Source organism: Vipera ursinii (genome assembly GCF_947247035.1).
Source record: "Vipera ursinii genome assembly, chromosome: 3".
NCBI classification, from domain to species: Eukaryota; Metazoa; Chordata; class Lepidosauria; order Squamata; family Viperidae; genus Vipera; species Vipera ursinii.
The window spans coordinates 197,240,111-197,263,878 of NC_139516.1; the positions used below are offsets into that span (position 1 = coordinate 197,240,111).

At 39.8% G+C, this 23,768-nt stretch overlaps 1 protein-coding gene across 1 annotated transcript in view; it reads right to left on the minus strand.

Moving 5' to 3' along the window:
• Positions 1-20,465: 20,465 nt before the first annotated feature.
• EXT1 (exostosin glycosyltransferase 1) overlaps positions 20,466-23,768 on the minus strand; it is a 310,771-nt gene continuing 307,468 nt past the window's right edge. Inside the window, exon 11 of the mRNA XM_083359823.1 lies at positions 20,466-20,979. Within this exon, the coding sequence (XP_083215949.1) occupies positions 20,794-20,979 (186 nt within the window). The 3' untranslated portion in view covers positions 20,466-20,793. The remainder of the gene's footprint in view (positions 20,980-23,768) is intronic.

Consider the following 23,768-nt stretch of genomic DNA (forward strand, 5'->3'; position numbering starts at 1 on the left):
AATCTCCTGGTTTCTAGCCTGATGCCTTAACTATTATACCCACCTGACTCTCAAAAAAACATATAGATTGAGTTAAGAAAACACAAGCCATGAAAATGAAAACCTGATTTGGGAAGATGGTATACACACATTAAAAAATAAAATGATTTCAGGAAACAAAAAGTTTGAAAAACTCCATCACTGGAGATTTTTTAAAAGACACTAAACAGTTACTTGTCTGAGATGGTAGGTTCTCCTGTTTGAGCAGGGGGCTGGACTAGAAGGCCTCCAAGGTCCCTTCCAGCTTCTATTCTATTCTATTCTATTCTATTCTATTCTATTCTATTCTATTCTATTCTATTCTATTCTATTCTATTCTATTCTATTCTATTCTATTCTAATGCTATTCTATTCCATTCCATTCCATTCCATTCCATTCCATTCCATTCCATTCCATTCCATTCCATTCTATTCTATTCTATTCTATTCTATTCTATTCTATTCTATTCTATTCTATTCTATTCTATTCTATTCTATTCTATTCTATTCTAATTCCATTCTATTCTAATTCCATTCCATTCCATTCTATTCCATTCTATTCTATTCTAATGCTATTCTATTCTATTCTATTCTATTCTATTCTATTCTATTCTATTCTATTCTATTCTATTCCAATTCCATTCCATTCCATCCCATCCCATTCCATTCCATCCCATCCCATCCCATCCCATCCCATCCCATCCCATCCCATCCCATCCCATCCCATCCCATCCCATCCCATTCTATTCCTATTCTATTCTATTCTATTCTATTCTATTCTATTCTATTCTATTCTATTCTATTCTATTCTATTCTATTCTATTCTATTCTATTCTATTCTATTCTATTCTATTCTATTCTATTCATAGAAGATGTGCATTGGTTTAAACTTTGTACTGCAATATCAGAAAACAGAGTTATGTTTGACTAAGAAGTGTTATCTTTTATTGATCCTCTCATGCAGAAAGCTTTTCCATTTTTTTCCCATTAAAGTAACAGGGAAAATACTAAAACTATGCTTGACTTTGCTAGGGGAGAAAACAATCTCTTTATGTCCACTTGAAAAAAAAGTCTCAGTGAAATTCATTTTGTAGAAGAAAGCATGAAGATTCCCTCCCTGCTAAAATGGATGGAGACTCAAGACCCATTTTGCTAAACACTCTTACTACTAATCGAAACCAGAGGTTTTTCTTTTGATGGGCAAACTGCTGAAAAAAAAAGTCATGGAATTGTGTTTCTGTACATAACTGCAGTCTATTTTATGTATAAAAATGGAAAAATTGGTGCTACCTACAATGGAAGAATGGTTGATAAAGATGACACAACTTTCTGAAATGGATAAATTAACTTTGATTAGAGAAAAGGCAATGTCTATGTTTATTGCTGACTGGAAACCCTTTAAGGTTTTTGTGTGTGTATGAAACAGAAAAAAAAATGAAGTTATGATTTATGGTTTTATGCTTAGAATAGATTATAGAAGGAAGACAGTTATGATGTAATCAAAGAGTAAGAGACAAAGCTATGATTGTACTTATAGCTGCTATAAAGACAATCAGAAACTACTTCTTTATACTTTTTTTCTTTTCTAGTATTAATTTTTTCCCTCTTGCACTTCAAGGATTCTTTTTATTTATTTTCTCTTCCTTACTTTATATTAGCTTACATCAGTTCTTATATTTCTTTTCAAAATCTTTAATAAAATTATATTAGAAGCCAAATCTTACTATTAAAATATGGCAGAAAAATGATTTATTTTAAGAAGCACAATACCTGGCCTCCTCTAATAAAAATAAGGATATAAATTGTTATGTCTTTGTGAAGTAGATGGCAACTATTTTCAATCCTTATAATCCCCAACTGCTTAAAATTCAAAAATACTCCAAACTAACACTCTAAATTTAATATTATGGCATGAAATCTTAGAGTACAGAAAATCTGATCTTCATTAAGACAATATTAGGAATTTTTGCTGCCATATGTTTGATAACAACAAAAATGACCACTACAGTATAATGGCCACAGCAAATAGCTAAGTCTATTTATTTTTAATGACATCTACCGTAATTTCCTACATACCACCCACTCAGTTCCCTGAGTTGTTTCTGCCCTGAAATCTAAAAGCCTAAAACAATGTTTCTTAACTTTGGCAATTTTAAGATGTGTGGACTTCAACATCCAGAATACCATAGGCAGCACGGCTGGCTGAGGAATTTTGGGAGTTGAAACTCGTACAGTTAAGAAACACTGTTTTAACTGAGTGGAGAACATCCAGTGGTGGGATTCAGCCAGTTCGCACTGGTTTGGTAGAACCGGTTGCTAAATTTTGCTGAGTTTGGAGAACTGGCTTAATTCACAGTGCTTCTGGAAGTCTAGTCTAGGCCTTGGAGGTCTGGAGGAGGCCTCCCAGGGCTAGAACAGCCCGCTGGAAGTGCATGGATGCCACTTCCGGAAGTCCGTTCCAGGCCTCGGAGGCCCAGGCCTGCATCCAATAAGAGAATCAGTTGTTCAGCTATTTGAATCCCACCACTAAGAATATCTTGAAGAGTTTATGAATCTAGAGGATGATGGAGTGTTTGGTTAAGTTACCCACCTAGCAATGGCGGCAGGGACATCTCCAGAGACATTCAGAGAAGTCAAGATGATGGCCATGCCCTTGATCACAATCACATGATTGAACCCTGGCTCTTTTTTTTAACAATATGCAACATATGTTTAGGGGGAAAAGGTGGGGGGATAGGGCTTCAATCTCCTAAAGGAAATCAATCTTGACTGCTCTTTGGAAGGACAGATACTGAAACTGAACTTCAAATATTTTGGCCATCAAATCTGAAGAAAGGACTCACTGGAAAAGACCCTGATGTTGGGAAAGATTGAAGGCAAGAGAAGAATGGGACATCAGAGGATGAGATGGTTAGTGTCATCAACATGGGTTTGGGCAGAGTCTGGGAGACAGTGGTGGACAGGAGAACCTGGTCCATGGGATTGCGAAGACTTGGACACAACTTAGTGACTGAACAACAACAAGGGCTTCAGTCACTGCATTGATTTCTACAAGATGACTGAAAAACTGGACTGTACTCCATACTTTAATAGGAAAATGGGTGAAGGAATGTAGTTTATATACATACTTCATGCCTACATTTCTTCTGGGGCCCTCCTTAAAATTGATATATTTCCTGACTTAAGTAAATATGAAAAAGACATATGGTTTCTTGTTTTTCATATAATTTTAATTGTTGTTAGTCAACCGGAGTCATGAATTTGAGATATGTAAGTTGAAATAATAAATTGAAAATTCAAAAATCCTTGGGATCTATGCTACAGTTGCCTTCACAAATCTTCTACTTTCAGTAGAGTCCCCTACTGTTAGATGTTGACTTTGCCTTCTAAACTTTAAGAGTTGACAGCACCCTTCAAGGAGATGGCTGGGCATTAATTTCCCTCTCCCGCTGAGATAGTCTTGTAATGAATAGTTTCTTTAGGACTTTAACATGCTGTGTATGTTCCACTGTTTCTTTTGGTTGGCTTGATGGAAACAGCATGATGCTTTTTTCTTTTCTTTTTTTTTTTTGAGACCAAAGATGGAATGAGGAAAACCAAGGGCCTTGGAAAACTAAGAATTGCAACTAAGAAAACAGCCAGCCAAAACAAATATATGTCTTAATGTTGAGAAAAATAGTTAAAACTATGAGGCCTAAGAAACTAATCTCTTTATAGGCCCCAAAGTATCTGGCCTGGTGCTCCAGATATTGCTGGCTCTGCATGGGTCAAGATTTACAAAGCGGAAGCTTGTAATTTGGCATCCATTGGAGAGCCACAGGCTCCTCATAGATTAGGGGTGGGCAACTATGGCCCCTTTATGACCTGTGGACTTCAACTCCCAGAATTCCTGAGTCAGCAAACACCCAAACTTTGATGTGACTGTGATGATGCTGCATGGTTGTAAGAGCAAGAAATGATCTTAAATCACTTGACTCCAGAAGTTCTGGGTGCTCCAACACTGGAGGGTTTTAAGAAGAGTTTGGATAACCATTTGTATAGGAGTGTTGTGATTCAGGGTCAGCCTGTGGGTTCGGCAGTTGGGTCGGATGACTCAGATGAGGGGGAGGAGGGGGGTGTTGAAGAACTTGCTGATGATGGCTTTGAGGCTCCGCAGAGCCCCCAGCCAGGCCCCTCCTACCTGGTGGAGACCCAGCTGTGTGAGCCTGACAGTGTGGATGAAGATGACCCACAGCTGGCCCTGTTCAAGGACGCCCGACGCAGGAGGCAGTCAAGTAGGAGCAAGCAGAGGAAGGCTGTGGGACTTCTCGGAAGGAGGCAAAGAGAGGCCACGCCCTGAACTCTTTATAAAGGGAATGTTTGGGGGAGGGCTGGTTTGCTGAAAGCAACCGCTCCGATAGTGTTTCAAAGCTCCGGTATCTTGTTTCATGTTTTGTTTGTTTTTGTAATAAATTTGGCAGACGTATTCCAGCCTTTTGCCGTCTGTAAAGGGGTTGCCTTTTCTGCAAGGCCGGTAGCAGGCTGGTACAGAACAAGGGTTTCCTACTGAAGCAGGGGGCTGGACTAGAACAGGGGTCCTCAACCCCCGGCTGTGGCCCATTACCAATCCATGGCCTGTTCAGAACCGGGCCATCTGACTGGTGGGCCAGCATGCATGCACACGCCAGCAGGTCAACTTGCACAAGTTAACCTGCACAAGCATGTGTGCATGTGCATAAACACTGCCCCCCTGCTCACAGAAGTTGAGCTGTGTGTGCACATATGCATGCCAGCCTGCCATTCACACGGCCTGGTTCTCCTCCTTCCCCGCTGGGCTGCCAGGCTGCAAAGGTTGAAGATCACTGGAGTAGAAGATCTCCAAGGTCCCTTCCAACTCTTGTTTTTCTGTTATTGTAATTTCAAAAGGTTGCTAAATAAATAGTCGTGAGTTGAGGACTCCGTGTGAATATAAACTAGCCAGGAATAAGCAGCCTGGGGTCTTGTTAATGTTTCACACTTTCAATCCCATCAATTTCATCCAGTTTGCCAATCACAAGAGACTATAGGAATTGTAATCTAAAGCATCTGTACCAAATCATATCTTTGCCACTGCTCCTTGTTTTATAATTCCATTCTGCTTAGCATTTATTTTGTTCTAATGAATTAATGAGGATATGCTTTAGATATATCCTAATATATGCCTCATAAGACTTAGGTCAAACTCACACTGAGCAGATGATTTACATGCTGAACAGATCAGCTTCACATAACGAAGGAAAGAGAGAAATGCCTTTTTAATTTTAAGGTGGGGTTTTAATAATATGAGAAGTTATAATGATGGATCAAAGCAGAGTGGTAAAACATTTGTTTTAGTAGCAGAAAGTCCTGAATTCAAACAGGTAGACTGTTTGAACTTCTCCACAAAGACAATTTAGATCTAAGTTTTTTTCCTATATTTCAAAGAACAGTATCCAGGAATGAGAACTATTAGATTTTTGCTGCAAAAGTGCAGACAACCGCTGTTTCAGACAGAGTTTTCTTCATCTTTTTTTTCTGCCATTTTGTGTATAGCTCTGGTACCTCTATTAGAAAAAGGACACAAGCTGGACTCCAAAGATCCTTTCCTCTGGTCCATAAAAATAGGCATTAATTATAGAAAAGAAACACATCTATGCAAATGCTTTAATACTCCCTTAGGCTTGATGCAGAATAACAAAGGAATACAGCTGATGAGAAAATGATGTTATTATTTTGTGTGAAAAAATACGGCATGTGGTGACCTTTTCAACAAGTCACACATAGAAATGGTGTGTGTGGGGGGAGGAAAACCAGTGGAATTTCTCATGTATATATATTGAAAAAGTGACTTTTTTATTGCCAGGAAAGACCAGAGGGAAGAGTTCCTCTATGATGGTACGTACCTTATGTTACCTTAAACTTGTGCACTCAACTCATGGTTGGGGAATTTTGGGAGTTGAAATCCACACATCTTGAAACTGTCAAGACTGAGGGACATTGGTCTAAGGCAATACATATAAACTTGTACACAGAGATAATTAATTGTGCGTATGCAATCAGGGACGCGGTGGCTCAGTGGGTTAGGACGCTGAGCTTGTCGATCAGAAGGTCGGCAGTTTGGCGGGTCGAATCCCGAGTGCCGCGTAACAGAGTGAGCGCCTGTTACTCGTCCCAGCTTCTGCCCACCTAGCAATTCGAAAGCATGTAAAAAATGCAAGTAGAAAAATAGGGACCACTATGGTGGGAAGGTAACAGCGTTCCGTGCGCCTTTGGCGTCTAGTCATGCCAGCCACATGACCACGGAGACGTCCTTGGACAAACGCTGGCTCTTCAGCTATGAAACGGAGATGAGCACCGGCCCCTAGAGTCGGAAACGACTAGCACGCATGTGCGGGGGAACCTTTACCTTTACCTTTACCTATGCAATCAGAGTGATAATGGTGTTGGTTCCCGGTACAAAAGACCAAAATGACAAATGTGTCCAATCATTAAGTGAATGAAGAGATGAAGAAATCCATGCATAAACATATGATGTGATGGGCCATTTGAACCCGTAATCCTCAGTTGGCGACTGTAAAATCAAATTTTCAAGCAATAGTTTGTGCTGATTGCGTGTTGCACCATCTCAATCCAAAACACCGTTGCAACTTCTGTGCTGTCCATTGTTTTCTTTTTATCAAGTTTTATCTGTGGAGTAAGCCCTCCAGATGGTTTTTAATTTGGATTCCCATCTTCCAACATATCATATCTCTGGAGATGGAGTATAAAATAGGTTGCCTTGCATCTCAACCTGCTTTTGAGAAAGGGATCCAGAAGCTGATTTGAAACTGCTCTCAAAAATACTAAGTAAGCAGTCCATACTGATTGGGTCTTAATAATTCCATTAAATTGAATAATATGGCATTTTTAGCTGTCTTGCTAAGTATTATAGGTACAATTGAAATTCCCAGATTTTTCAAGCAGCCTATTTATGGCTAGTCTATCTGGGCATTTCAAGAGTTGCAATCTAATTGCGTGCAGCAGTGATTTGCAAACTTGGCAAGATATGTGGACTTCAACTTCTAGAAGATGCCAGGAGGTGATAAACATTAGAAAGATAATGGAATTATGAATATTAAAGATTCAACCGGAGCAATTTTGCAACATCTGGAGGAAGATTTCCATTTGCAAAACAAGAAAAGACATGTTACCTTTATGTTACCTTAAGCTTGTGCACTCAGGGGAATCACGTGACTCAAGTTTTTTTCTCTATAACACCACCTGTCCTCCCAAAATCTGATACTGTTCCAAAAAAATATTTGAACATCTGGTTGTTTTCCTTAGCCTTGGGGTAGGGTTGTTGCTGAGCCCTGATATAATTCTTCTTTGCTTGATTTGCATACTTTTTTTCTGGACATACACAATCTTTCATTGTTTCTTGCTTTTTTTCTTAAAAAAGTAGGCAACCTAGAAATTTTATAAATAGTGCAAGACAACAAACACACACAATACTTCTTTCTCCTCTTATTTACACCACAACAACAACCCTATGAGGTGAGTTGACAAGACAATGAGGCAGCTTTCATATTTAACAATAACAAGAAAAACAGAATAATAAAGTTGGAAGGGACCCTTGAGGTCTTCCAGACCAGCCCCCTGTTCAAGCAGGAAACCTCTACCATATCAGAGAAATAGTTGTCCAATCTCTTCTTAAAAACCTCCAGTGTTGGACACACACACACAACTTCTGCAGTCAGGTTGTTCCACTAAATACTTGTTCTAACTGTCAGGAAATTTCTCCTTAGTTCTATCTTGGTTCTCTCCTTGATTGGTTTCCATCCGTTGCTTCTTATCCTGCCTTCAGGTGCTTTGGATAATAGCTTGACTCCCTCTTTTTTGTGGCAGCCCCTTAGATATTGGAACACTGCTATCATGTCACCCCTAGTCCTTCTTTTAACTAGACTAGACATACCCAATTCCTGCAACCGTTGTTCATATCTTTTAGTCTCCAGTCCCCTAATAATCTTTGTTATTCTTTTCTGCACTCTTTCTAGAGCCTCAAGCTCTTTTTGTATCGTGGTGACCAAAACTGGATGCAATATTCCAAGTGTGGTCTTATCAAGTTCTTATAAAGCAGTACACTTCATGTGATCTTGATCTCTAATAATGCAGCCTTGGACTGCATTAGCTTTTTTGGCAGCTGCAGCCTACTGCTGGCTCATACTGTACTGAAAGGGTTGTCTACTAGGACCCCTAGATCCCTCTTGCAGTTGTTGCTATTGAGCCCGGTACCACCTATTCTATACCCAGTGCTTTTTTTGTAAAAGAAAAAGGTGCCGGAACTCACATGTCATACAACCCACCTTGCCTACACTACAAGGTTCCATCCAAAAAAGGTGCTGGAACTCCATTCTGAGCGTTCTATGAGAAAAAAAAGCCCTGTCTAAACCTGTGCATAAGGTGGGACTAGAAGTCCCAGTCTGTTGGTTTCTAGCTTGGTGCTATAACCACTAGAGTAACCAAATTGGAAAATTGTTGGGAATTTTGTAGCCTTTAAATTGTGTAAATAAATAAATAATTGGAGAGAGGGCATAACTCCTACCCATTCTAAAAAATTGAAAATTTAACTGCTTCTTTCCCTTGGTTTTCCAAAGTTCAGCTTTCCATGTGTTTGAACAAGCAAGACAACAGACCCGCATGAACACAGCCTAGCTTACCTTAATGTATTTGGAAAAAAAAAAGAATACCGCATCAATGGCCATTAAGTCTTATGCCAAATTTTATTCTAATTGTCTCTTGCAATTCCACCTCCTGAAACCCATTCTTGCAATGTACAATGGACTGAATGTATTTTTGGCCATTTCAAATTAGCTCTCATCTCCTTTCCACTGTATATTAGTGCTCTACACAAACAGTGTGTCCCAGGCCAGAAAGAATTCTTAACATCATTTATGCTAATGTTCCCTGTGGCAAATATGCACAGGGCAAATCTATTTGTTTTTAATTTATTATCACATTACAAAGCCAATTTATTCTAGGCAATTTAGTACAGTTCACTGGCCCATTTCAGTAACAACTCAGCAAAAAGGTTGCCACTGAGATGGGACCGCTGTTTCACCTCTACTTCATTGTGGGATACACTGAACTCCGCAGACTACTTAAGAAGAAATAGGAGAGAAGGTATCAACTGTGTGTGTCAGAGAAAGAGAAAGAGAAAGAGAAAGAGAAAGAGAGAGAGAGAATCAGCTGTACTCTACCCATCCTGGAAAACTTTTCTACATTTGCATAGACTGGGCTTGATGAGTAAGGATCCAGCTTGGACTGCATGGATCCAATAAAATAGCAATAGCAATAACAATAGTATTAGCAATAGCATTTAGAATTATATACCACTTGTTTACAGAGCTCTCTGGGCAGTTTACAATGTCAGCATTATTTGCATATTGCCCTCAGCAATCTAGGCCCTCATTTTACTAACCTTGAAAAGACAGAAGGCTGAGTCAACCTTCAGCCAGTCAGGATCGAACTCCAGGTTGTGGGGAGAGTTAGTCTTCAGTACTGCATTCTAACCACAGGTCACCAGGGCTCATAAAAGCAGAAGAAAGAAGAATGAGAAGGCATCAGCCCTTCTGACTTCCATGTCCTGAAGAGCATAGTTTCACAAAGGAGGTTCTGGATACGAATCACTCACTTACTGCTGTTTTGAACATTACCAGAATCCAAACCTGCAAGGGGAGTTAATCAAATTGAAAAGCAAGAAGGGGTAATGCAGTGAAAGCGTCAAGTCAGATAACTATGTTTAAAAAAACAAAACAAAAACCTATATCCGATCAATCCTGTTCCGATTCAGGCGACGATTCCCCTGCCAGACAGGGTGTCCTACTGCCCTTCAGAACAGCATCCCACCCTCCTCGCCAATTATTGTGTCGGTTCGGGAATCAGAGAGACTCAGACTTCAGGGATGCAATGACTTTATTAGGAGGAAGCGTGGTACAGGACTGAGGAACAAAGGTTACCTGCCTTATTTATACCAGACCAGGTGAATGCCTGGCCAATAGGTTTAAACTCAGGTTTCCCGCCGGCTGGGCAGCCAATCCCTTTAAATCCGGCTTTCCCGCCAAACACTGTTCCTGCACGGAGCTGTCCAGCTCCGTGCCTCCTTATTCAGCTGTCACACGTGTATGCTATGCTTTGGATTTTTTATTTGGATTTTTTTTTCAAATTTCAGGCCAGCTATAACATTAGGTAGAAGTTGGCCATTCATAAATAGTGAGAACAGTGAAACAGCTTGCCTCCAGAAGCTGTGGGTGTTATTTCACTGGAGGTTTTCAAGAAGAAGTTAGACAACTATTTGTTCAGAATGGTATAAGGTATTCTGCTTGAGCAGGGGGTTTGGACTAGAAGACCTCCAAGGTCTTGTTATTCTATGTTCTATGCAGTGGTGGGATTCAAATACCTGAACAACTGGTTCTCTGCATGGAAGGCTGGTTCTCTACCTCTGAGGCCCATAACGGATTTCTGGAAGTGGCGTCCATGCACTTCTGGTGGCCATTCTGCACCTGGGAGGGCTCCCCCAAACCTCCGAGGCTCAGAACAGACTTCCAGAAGTGGCATCCATGAACTTCCAGTGGACCGTTCTGGACCTGGGAGGCCTCTCCCAGGCCTCTGAGGCTCAGAAGTACTTCTGGAAGTGGCATCCATGCATTTCCAGCAGTCCGTTCTGGGCCTTGCGATAAAGGGCTAAGGCTTCAGCCAGTTTGCGAAGTCAACAAAAAAATTTAGCTACTGGTTCTGCCGAATCAATGCAAACCGGCTGAATCCCACCACTGGTTCTATGTGTTTTTACCACTTAGTACTATGGTAAATAAATTTACTGAATTAACCCAGTTACCTGGATTCATACCATGCCAACTGAACTAACTGCAGTTTAATTTAGCATATTGTGGGCATTTCAGTCATTTTCTCAATTGCTTCAAAAGTCCTGATTTTTTTTTATAAAAAATGGACTGCTAGGAATATCTCAAACATGCCTTAATTAATAAGTTCTTTTAGTGCATCCCAGGGTACCATGGAAGTTTAGCAAAGTTTTCAGTAAGATCTTTAATAATGAGGGAGGAATGTCTAAGTATCAATTATTCCTTTCAAAGAACTGCCTGAAGACTTAAGTCTTAGGGTCCATGACCTGACTGCTAATTCAAAGAACTCCAGATATGCAGAGTATTCTAGAAGTCCCATGATCCTTTGCATTAAGTAATGAAGCTTTAACTAACCTGATATATTTCATATGGTTGTTGATTGGCTAGGAAATTCTGGACTTCCATTTCCAAGACATCTGAACAATGGTGTTAACTCTATATACATATACAGAGCAAGGATGAAATGGGACAACTCACTGCAGCCAACTCGCCATGGCCAAGTTGCCCTGGCCAGCTTGCCATAGGACAACTTGCTACTGAATAATTCAACAATTCAGTTTAATAATTTAAAACAATTAAAACATTACTTTATTTTTTGTCATTCACATTTCATTTGTCCCTCCTTTGGCATCCTTTCTTTAATGACTGTATCCCAACATTTCTTCGATATTAGTGTATTATGTTTATATTATATTTATATTTATTCAATTTTTATACCGCCCTTCTCCCGAAGGACTCAGGGCGGTGTACAGGGCAATAAATATTAAAATACAAAATACAAAATTTAAAAACATTAAATAATTATGCCCGATATAATACATTAGTTAAAATCCATGTTAAAACCCCCAACCCCAACCCCATCAGACCAGGCAGGCTTGTTCAAATAAATAAGTTTTTAGATCACGTCGGAAGGAGTGCAGGTCGGGGGCCATCCCGAGCTCAACCGGTAAGCGGTTCCACAGGTCTGGCACGCCCACAGAGAACGCCCTCCCCCTGGGGGCCACCAGTCGACATTCCCTGACCGGTGGCACCCTGAGGAGGCCCTCTCTGTGGGAGCGCACTGGACGGAGGGAGGTTGATGCCGGCAGCAGGTGTTGCCGTAGGTAATCCGGACCCATGCCATGTAGGGCTTTGTAGGTCATTACCAGCACCTTGAATCTCACCCGGAGGGCAACTGGAAGCCAATGCAGCTCCCTTAGCAAGTTGTCCCATAGTGAATTTCCCTTCTAATGGGAACTTGATTGCCGGATTGATGTTAAAGGCAATTAAAATTCTTCCCTTAGCAATCCGTTTTTCTTTGCCTCCTGCATTCATTTATTATTCTGCTGCCTTCAAGCAGAGAGGGCATAACTGGTAAGGCATTGTCCTGGTGATTTTAAATAAAAGGCTGACCATTCACAAAATTCTGCCGTGGATCAACAGGTTATCACTATTGCTGGACATGGATGACAGATACGAGGGTGCTGTTGTCAGAGCAGAATTATTTCATCAGAAAATGGTATTTCACTAATTCTCTGTTCGGGGTCTCTTGACTGCGGAATAGGCAGGCAGGAGAAAAATAATGATGGATTTCTTATAATGCTCCCTTTTTGTTTTTTGTTTTGCTTTTCATTCAGGGCCCCATTATCTTAATTGCATGTGTAAAAATAAACAGAACAGCTGTTAATTTATTAATTACAGAAATATGGGAAAGAACTGAAATGAAACGAGATACAAGACCAGAGTGTGATATATCGATTAATTACCAAGAAAGGGGGAGGGGAAAGACACAAGGGAAAGAAGAAAAATGAAATTCGAATAAACAAAGCTCTACCAAGGGACAGCTTCAAATTCCAAGTTCCTTGCAGATATAAGAGTCCAGCTGGATTACCAGATTAGCAAAACTCTCAATTTCCCAGATCCCAAATCTGAATTAGAACTTAATTTGTTCCATTTTGTATCATCTACTCTAAGTAGCTTTTCAAGGCCTTAGGTTAGCTTAACGGAGCCTCTCTCTCTCTCTGTGTGTGTGTGTGTATGTTGGGGGCCAGTCAAAAAAAGAAAGATGACAACCACAACCAAGTGATCAAAATTCTTCCCCTCCCCCCCTTTTTTTTACATTTTTCACAGGAAAGGAATGGGGCTTCAATTGCATAATTGTGGTTGTCGCATTAACTCATTTTTTACCATCCTGAAGACTCCCCTATGTTGCCTTTAAGCAAACTGCTTGCTACAACACCTAACATAAAATGTATTATTATTATTTTTTAGCCTGCATCAATCCAACCTTGCTTTAAATCTTGCAAAGGGATATTGGTTGTCACCATATCTACCTAGAAATATTAGACCAACATAACTGAAGGACACTGGATTTGGGAAGGCTGAAAATACGCAACTCTCCCTCTCTTGGTATGAGGAGCTTTCTAAATTCCTTGTCTGAGATGTAAGGTACGGTACTTTTTTTACCATTTCATCTATTTCAGGAGCTTTAAAGTTACACTGAACCTCCAGGGGAGAATTTTCTTTGAAAGATTTATATTAGAAGCATAATATTTGAAGGCCAAGCAGGGATAAAGAAAAAAAAATCTATCATAACATAAACTGCTTGGGATCAAAACATCTGAAGATATGAAGGCAATCTTTTTCTATTCCCTATTTGAAATTTTTGGATGAGATCTTTCACCACATCCCTCCATCTTCAAGTCAAAAGATATCCTTTTACATATTGTCACATTACATGACAAAGCCCCTACCAGAAACAGCATCTCAACTGCTTGTCTGGGATTAAGTTATAAACTTAATATAAACTTACTAGGTTTAACAGCTTGTATCAGAGATAGGCAACTTAGCTTCTCTGGACTTTAAGCCCCACAAAGCTTTCTCATTAATTGTACTGGCTTACTGTAGGTTGATGAGAGCTAGAATTTGAAACATCTAAGAGAAGACAATCCTGCATGCATTGTAAAAAAGCAGGTCTAGTAACTTCCCAATTCCTTTCTCTGTGTGTGTATGTGTGTGATTCGCAAAGCCACCCAAAACTGTGCTGTGAAATGGTGGCAAAGCTCCCATTGAAAGCATACATTTGCTTAATGAAAAGCATTGCCTCTCTCTCTATAAAAAACAAAACTTTGTCCCAGCTTTTTGTAAAGTCCTCAGATTATGAAGTTTTGTTAAAAAACAAAAACAGTGGCCCACTCCTCTTATAAAAAAACAGGATAAGTGTTCTCATTGTTGAACTGCACTGTAGTTCGACGTAAGCCTGCTTTCCTCAACTTCTTATGCTGGAATTGTGTTGAAATGCATCTCCCAGGATAACAAAGCTATTTGTATAGTTGGTGACCTCCTTGTCTTTGTTCTTTGATACCTGAAATATAGTCTACATAAATAAACCCATATTTTTTTTTGAAAATGAGAACCTAAACTCTTTGTCTCTATGGCCCAGACTTGTCAACTCTAGAGGTCTCCACAGCCTTTAAAGTTGGTGGACTTATTTGACATTTTATTACTGTGGCATGGGCAGAGACAAAATCTACCAGCTTCCTCATAGGTGCAGTGTAATCTTCTTCCTTCTTAGAGAAATCTTCTATCAATGTAGCACATACTGGGCTATTTTTAAAGAAAAGAACAGAGAATAAACTACCCATTGATCAACGGGGATGTCTTTTCCTTCACTATTCAGTTATTCTTGTGAAAGAGATAAACCATCTTCTTTTGTAGAGTGAAGGGCCACAATTCAGCCTTTCTTGTTAATTCTACAGAAACCCCATTTTAACTTACCAAAAAAGCAATGTCAGCCGGAAAAGATTTCAGGGGCAGTTAGTAAAAATTGGGGACATTTTGTGCATCCATTATGGATACAGAATTGATGATCTAATTTCCTAAACAAGTTGCAGCTTTGCTGAAGTGCTGCTTGTGTTGTCTTGTGTTAACCAAAGCTTTTCAAGCTTATAGTAGTGTTCTCTTGCTTGACAATCTGCTTCTGCTGGGAATTTGCAAAAACGTAAGAAAAATCCTGCTGGGTTCGAACAAGCCCATGTAGTCCAGCATTCTGTTTTTCAGTTGATTGTTTGTGGGAAGCAACACACACAACGGGAGTGCCACAGCTTCCACCCACTTCTGTTCCCAAACTAATAGTGTTGAAAAATTGACTGCTTCTACTGCTGGAGTATCTTTATATCCCACATAGCTGTTGTCCTTCCTAAATATGGCTAATGCACACATTCACATATTCAAGGTCTTTTCTACTGCACGACTATAATGTTATTGATGAACAAAAGTCCTCACCAGACTATAATAGCTGCTCTTCTACTTAATTCTTCATAAAATCCATAGTGTGGCTACCCCGGATTTACTGTCAGTATGAATATAATCTCAAGATTCCTTGTTAAAGTACTGCTGAGTTGAAAAAAACAACCCTATTTCTTGATTTATATGGTAGATAACACCCAGTCTTGACAGTTTCACGTTAGCACATCAGATGCATCAAGAACAAGAAATCTTTACACAAACTTAAATATTCACTTTGAAGTGGGAGACGTTATGACCATGTTTAAACTGAAATCACCACATAAACACCATCTTTTCAGCAAACCAGCTATCTCCAAATCTGGGGCATTTGCTATTTATTTTTCTTAACTTATAGTTTGATTTGCCTTTAGTGCAGGATTCTTCCTCAGAAATATACCACATTCTGAGAATTGCTTTAGAGATGGGAAACTTTTTGACTTCTCTCCAAAACAGCTCAAAAGGAATGAGCATGGTTGGTGATCACAGATTTTGGAAGTGAGGACAAAATATTGAGACCTTTGGCTGTTTGAATATAGTAGCAGGAATTTCTTACTGAATTCAGTGATGGTGATCTCCAAGGATAATCTTTCATTCCTATCTTATAAGTGAATGGATAGTCCTGAGTGAAAATAATTGTACTTAGAAACACTGCTACCATATTTACTATGCAAAGAGTAAAGAACCCAACCTAGAAATAAGGAGAAATTTTCTGACAGTGAGAACAATCAACCAATGGAACAGATTGCCTTCAGAAATTGTGGGAGCTTCATCACTGGAAGCTTTCAAGAAGAGACTGGACTGCCATCTGTCAGAAATGGTGTAGGGTCTCCTACTTGGGCAAGGGTTGGACTAGATGACTTACTAGGTCCCTTTCAACTGTGCTATTCTATTCTATTCTATTCTATTCTATTCTATTCTATTCTGTTCTGTTCTGTTCTGTTCTGTTCTGTTCTGTTCTGTTCTATTCTATAGACCAGGGGTGTCAAACTCAATTTCATTGAGGGCCGCATTTGCGTTACGGTTGCCCTCAAGGGGCCGGGTAGGTATGGCCAGGGTGGGCGTGGCCTACTGGGTGGGCATGGCCAGCTATGCATCATTCGCATCAAGGGTGCCTATGGGGGCCTGGTCAGGAGTGGGACAGATCTGAGGGTCTCTGGCAGAAGGAGGGTCTCTGGGCCAGGGCCAAGGCAGTGGGGGCCGTTCCCTCCCTGTTTCCAGGATGGCTTCGCGGGCCACATGAAACCACTTCGCAGGCTTTGACATGTCTGCTATAGACCATCCATGGCAATCAAAAACAAAAGAGAACCACGAGGTTTTTTATAATTCTTCATTTTTTATATTTATTTATAAAACAATAATAAAATCCAAAGGGTTCACTTGGGTTTCCTGCATCCATAGAGGATTTTTCAATGGTTTCATTTTACATTATCAAGAAACAATTGATAAATATATCCAGAAAATTTCAGGCTGGTCACCTAAATGGTTGTTGTACGGTTATATGGTGGTAAACAAGCACCATTATAGACATAAAAACGGGAGGCGGGATCACAGTTATCATGGTGGGAATAAACTTTTGGAGTCTTTGAGCTGACCCAAATAATGTTAATAAGAGGAATGCTGCATTTTTTAAAAAAAAATCCATGATTTTTTTTGGCCATTAGAGAAATTGGGTAAGTTGATTATTCAGTGTGGCTAACAACAACAACAAGCAAAGAAAGATGTACTGCTTTCGTTTGGATATTATTGAACCAGCCAAAGAGAATAAGCAATGGGTAACAAAGAGACACAGCTATATAATGCAGACAAGGAGAAAGAACTTGCTGAGTGAAACAAGGGGTACCTTTGTTGCTAAGTTCTTTGTTAGCTTTCTAAATATAATTTGCTCCAAACCTTTATTGGAAATAGTTTTGTCTCCCAAATGTCCCATGGCTGTGAAGTCTTCTAGTTCAATAGGGACAATGCTGACTGGAGCCCTAAGGAGGAGATTCCCTTGAAATTTTTTTTAATTTTTATTACATTTATATCCCGCCCTTCTCCGAAGACTCAGGGCGGCTTACAAGCTTAGCAGTAGCCTTCATTCTATGTATATGCCTGCTTGTTAGGGCTTTCACACACACCCCAAGTGGCATTATTACAAAGTCAGCTTATTGCCCCCAACAATCTGGGTCCTCATTTTACCTACCTCGGAAGGATGGAAGGCTGAGTCAACCTTGAGCCTGGTGGGATGTGAACCTGCATTAATTGCAGGCAGCTGGTGTTACTTAAGGAGGCATTAGCCCACTGCTCCACCAAGGCTTTTTTTTTTTTGAATGAATGCCATATATGGAACAAACCTTTCCAAAGTTGTCTACAAGACACATAGTTCTCTAGCTGGTTGGATGTGTCTTGGAAACATGTTACAAAAAAGAAAATGCCCCATATGTTCCTTAAATTATCTTGAAATGAATCTGTTTTCTTTTTCTTTGTTTAATTACTGTAGCTATCTGTAAAAAGCAAGAACTGTGAAGGGTATTCAGAGTTAAGAAGGCAGAGTAATTCTTTTAGCTAGATACAAGTGGAAGGAGATGCTTTTTTAGATATGAATAAGTCTTGGATCCAATCCATTCACACTTTACACAATACTGACCTGGACAGTGCTAAATTGTGCTCTGCCACCCTATGTATATCTTTGGGCTGTTGTATATTTCTTTTCCTTCTTCTCCTTAGGAATGGATGTAATGTTGAAACCTCAATAATAAGTTATCTTTACTACAGATCACCCAAATAAGTCAATAGGATAAATCAAGCTTTGATGTAATGGTGGGTTTGCTGGGGAGTGGACATAATAAATGGCTGGAACACAGATTTTTTGAAGAACGTTACACATTCATCTAATCCAGTGGTCTTCAAACTTGGGCCTTTTATGACTTGTGGACTGCAACTCCGAGAATTTCTCAGCCAGCATTTGAAGACTTCTGATCTAACTTCATTGTCTATATTTGATGCTCTCCAGATCTGTTGAGATTGCAAGTTTCAAGGATGTAGGACCCATAGGGATGCCAGAGCTCTATCACTACCATGTTGTTATTGTTATAATAATAATAATAATAATAATAATAATAATAATAATAATAATAATAATAATAATAATAATATAATGTTGGAAGGGACCTTGGAGGTCATCTAGTCCAACCCCCTGCTCAGGCAGGAAACCTTATACTATTTCAGGCAAATGGCTGTTCAGTCTCTTCTTAAAAACCTCCAGTGTTGGACTATCACCAACTCTGGAGGCAGGTTGTTCCACTGGTGAATGGTCCAACACTGGAGGTTTTTAAGAAGAGACTGAACAGCCATTTGCCTGAAATGGTATAAGGTTTCCTGCCTGAGCAGGGGGTTGGACTAGATGACCTCCAAGGTCCCTTCCAACTTCTTCTTCTTCTTCTTCTTCTTCTTCTTCTTCTTCTTCTTCTTCTTCTTCTTCTTCTTCTTCTTCTTCTTCTTCTTCTTCTTCTTCTTCTTCTTATTATTATTATTATTATTATTATTATTATTATTATTATTATTATAACAATAATATTGTTTTAAGGCTCTTCCAAGAGAATTCAAAAGTTTCAGTTTTATGTATTTGAGAAGCTGATTTGGAATTTTTTTTTACTCAACCATATTACGCCCAAAATTCAAGATGGTGCTGATGCAGCTGTTCCAAATACTATTTTTTTAAAAATCTAGATCATTTGTCTTTTGTATGTGAAATTAGGCCAGCAGCATATAATGTGGAGAGCTATAATCATGCCAAATTTCAGCGTTTCTGTTGAGAAGCCAAGGCAGTTCATATTAATATTTTATTGCCTTTTTCTTTTTATAATCCCCCTGCCCCTTTAAAATACAATTGAAATTTAATTAATGAGCATATCATATAATTTATTCCTTCTATAGGGATATGCCCCATGCATTAAGGAAGATTTTGCAAGTGTAGCTCTGTGCTTCTTTTCAAGAAGAGAATGATGAGTGCAATTTATTATTATTATTATCATATTAGATGCATGGGTCTTCTGGAGGAAGTCCAAGTGGCTCTCATTAGACCTCAGAGGAAATGTGCAACTCTTTTAAACTTTAAAAGCTGAAGTGTTTTCAATGGAAAAGTCAAGGTTAAGAGGCTGGCACGGTTGTGTAATTTTGGAAATATGTGATGTCTCTTCTCAATTCTATTTACACCTTCTTAATTCCTTTAGGGAAGTTTGAGTAAACACTTCTAAGCTTAGAGAGGGGAACATTGATGGTAGATTGTTTTTATGCCAGAGGTTGGGGGAAATTCTACTTTCATTTGTCTGCAGCTTGTTTGATGGGTTCACACATCATAACCTGTCCACTAAGAACAGTTGCAGATAGGCAGAGCATGCTCTTCAGATGGATGGCAGCACCCAGTTGATCTTGGCTGTTCCTCAAAAGTTGGAAAGGCCAAACTTGATCAGTATCTGGTCTACAGACACCCAATAAACTTCAGGGATTGAAGCTATATTGGCAGTCAAAAATATTCATGAAAGGAAAGGCAAGCCACATTCATATTATTGCCAGAAAAATGTCCCAGGTACTTTCATGACGCTATCAAGAAAAGATCTTGACTTGAAGGAGACTTTGCTTTTTAATCACTGTCAAGACAAATAGTGCAGGTTCCCACATCATCCATAGGTTGTTGGGACCCATGGCCCCAATTGGACATTTTATTTCTTCAAGACACTGTTATCTCAAAATGAGGAAAATGAAATGGGAGGAAAAAACATCGCCATTTCTCTAGCTCAAGAGAAAATCTTCAGCTGTTGTTCAGCGAGGCACTGGAGCTATCCAGAAGGAACTGCAAGAACTCTAGCAATCACTACTTTTCTAAGCCTACTTCAAACTTTCTATTTTAAATTTTAAAGAAAAGAGACCCCAATCCTTGCACTGGAGCAGTAGTAACTGCTTCTTTGGGCCCCTCCTCCCCTCCTTCATTTCACTGTCCTGAAATTGTGGTGGGAGGTAGAAAAGGAACAAGGAAGGGTGACTTGAGGTGGACTGGAACAGATTTCTATCTTGGGACCTTTGGAGCAAACCTCAAGCACTGGTGTTTTGCCTCATGTTTTGTATTTTTGAATGTGCTTTGCATATTTCTATGTTGGTCCCATTTTCAATAAACAGACACAACTATCTTCTCTTAAAAGAACAACATAAATTGCCTCCAGGCTTGCCTTTTTATGGGAATATTTTTTAGAAAACCTAACCCCTTTGAAAGAGTCACAACAACCAACACAATTTTGATTAAAGAAAGAACTCTGTTTTAATAGGGATTTTTATCATTAAAAAAGTTTAAACCTGCATAGCAATCATTTCAAAAAATAATTATTTAATGTTCCATAATGAAACTGTACACAACCTAGTCTTGAGGGACCTGCAGCCCGTTGAGGGGGTGTTTCAAAGCAGTCCAGCGCAACCAGTGTTCCCTTTGGGTCCAGAGCCGCTTGGCTACTAACATTGGCATGTCGGAAATTTTTGGATTGAGTTGCTCTTGGTGTGGTCGGACTCGAGGATCTGGGTGGCTCTGCTGCGCTGGGCTAGGTGACCCATCCAATTCTCACCCCTCCCCACTCCTCAACTGGGCTCCTCAAAGTCGTTCAATGTCTCGATATTTTTTCCTCAGGATGGAGACCTGATCTTTAAAGAGCACAGGATCTAGTCTCATCTGAGAATGGATCAGCGGCATATAGCCAAACCAGCTGGCAAAAGTGTTCATGCAGCTTTGCCTCTGAGCAAAATGATCTGGATCAGCCCACCGAGAAGCTCTGGAAGTCTGCAACAAAACACAAACAAGCCAGTTTATTCTTCAAAGTTTTTATAGTCTGTTTTTTGCCTGGAAAAAAAAATTCTAGAACTGTGAAGAACCAGAGCATCCCTACCTCAGTTTTATAATCTTCACTGCCCCTCTATCCTGCTCCCAAGCACCCACAAGACAGAAGCAGAACAAGGGAGAGGGTCCAAGGAAATTATGTTTAGAATAGCACTGAAGTGCTGGACTGATTAAATAATTTGATCCTTTACAGAATAGTCCTCGGAAAAGCAATGGATGTGTTGTTTATGAAAAAATCTGCCCGTATTAAAGTAGCTGCTTAGAGGAGTAGGGTAGAGAACTTTATTTTTTCTTCACTGCCTACTCTTTATTTTAGTTTTTTTTTGCCCCACTTTTATTATATTTACAAACAACTCAAGGCAGCAAACATACATAATAATTCTTCCTCCTCGTATTTTCCCCACCACAACAACCCTGTGAGATGGTTTGGGCTGAGAGAGACTGACTGGCTCAAAGTCGACCAGCCAGCTTACATGACTAAGGCAGGATTAGAACTCAGAGTTTCCTGGTGATTGGCTCAAAGTCAACCAGCCAGCTTTCATGAATAAGGCAGAGGACTAGAACTCTCAGACTCCTGGTTTCTAGCCTTAATCACTAGACCAAATGGCAGCAATTCTTACTGACAACTGCATCTGTAAGGTGTTTTGGGGTACAGTCCTCCTCAGCTCCAGTTCTCTGACTATTAGACCAATATAATGAGGGTTAAGCAAAGTGCTCAAACCCCAGTTAATCTGGCAGCAGATTTAAACAGGTTATTATTTCTGAAGTCTATTCATACTCTGCCTTTTCTCCAAACACTCATGGTGCCGTGTCTATGGAGATTCTCAGTCATCCAAGTCACGATTGTCCCAAAGGCGCTTTTTCAGGAAGCAACTGGACTTTCTTGTTTTTCTTTGAAGTTGTTTCGCTTCTCATCCAAGAAGCTTCTTCAGCTCTGACTGGATGGCGGGGACTGGAAGGATTTATATTCCTTGCAGACAGCTTGCAGACATTCTTTTAAAAGAATGCAAATGACCAGCTGTCTGCAAGTAATACAAATCTTTCCATTTCCCACCATCCAGTCAGAGCTGAAAAAGCTTCCTGGATGAGAAGCGAAAGGTCTTCAAAGAAAAAAACAGAAAGTCCAGTTCCCTCCTGCAAAAAGCACCTTTAGGACATTCGTGGTGCCTTGTATGCTGCTGTCTTCCTGTTTTAGTTTCACAACAATCCCACAGACCAGGCTAAGAGGCAGGGATGAGCCCATTTAGCTTCAGGGGGTGAGAACTTAAACATGGACCTTCTCTTCTAGGGCCTCCTAATCCCTACACCATAATTCTTCTCAAAGAAGGTACTTGTAAAATATTGCATAAGAACGCAAAGGTAAAAAGTACAGTGAAATTTGGTTTAGCCGCACCTCAGTGCAACACCTCTGACACGCAACGCACCAAATTTCCTCTCCTAGTGACATCAATGGCATCCATTTATGTCCTTTTCGTGATAATGTCACAGTTATAATTATGTAAAGTGGTGCAAATAACATCATTGCACAAATATTTTAAGTCTCTGCTGTACTTTAGTCTCTGACATAACAAAACTCATGAATAAGGGACATCATTCTTTCAATAGAGGTAGTACTTGACTTACTGACTGAGCTAAGCACCACAGCTGTCAAGTGAGTTTTGCCCCATTTTATGACCTTTCTTGTCACAGTGGTTAAGTAAATCACCGCAGTTGTTAACTGAATCCGGCTTCCCCACTGACTTTGCTTGTCAGAAGATGGCAAAAAAAAAAATTATCACATGACCTTGGGACACTAAAACCATCATCAATATGAGTCAGTTGCCAAGCATCCAAATTCTGATCATGTGACCATGGAGATGCTCCAGTGGTCGTTAAGAGTGAAAAACAGTCATAAGTCTCATTTTCAGTGCCGGTGTAACTTCCAACAGCCATTAAACAAATGGTTGTAAACTGAGGACTAATTGTATTCTCCTTTAAAATTTCAAAGAGGAAATGCTTCTTGTAAGAAAACACCTATTCACAGCTACCAGTCTGTAGAGTTACTACTCAACTATGATAGTTGGGAATGGAGGATGAGTAACAGGCAGAAAGTAAACAAACAGCCATTATAACTTTGTCTCTGTGTCTTTCTCAACTAAGTGGATGTAAAATGTTAAGACCTCAGGCTGCACATAAACTCAGAACAGTGTCTTTGAAGATTTCTCCAACCTTTCTCCATTGTTCCAGAACAATTTTTTGCCTTTAGGGGGCAAGAGACAAAAAAAAATGTGAGTGCTAAATAGCAATAGCACTTAGACTTATATATCGCTTCACAGTACTTTAGAGCCCTCTCTAAGCAGTTTACAGAGTCAGCAAATTGTGCCTAACAATCTCGGTCCTCATTTGGCTGAACTCGGAAGGATGGAAGGCTGAGCCGGTGAGAATCGAACTGCTGGCAGTTGGCAGAATTAGCCTGCAATACTGCCTTCTAACCACTGCGCTACCACGTCTCTCTAAAATTGAATCAAGGTCATTAACAAAATAATATCCTAAGAAATATTGGTCCTTCTAAGAAGAAACACAATATTTCTTCCTTCCTCATTTGTGTGAGGCAGAGCACCCCCCGCCCCAAGACTTTCATCCTCCTAAAAGTGCAAAATGCAGACTTCTATAATCAAAAGAAATTTCAGATTGTATCCATTTTACCACTGAGCATTGAATCTGCATTTAATATTAGTTTGCAGCACTATATT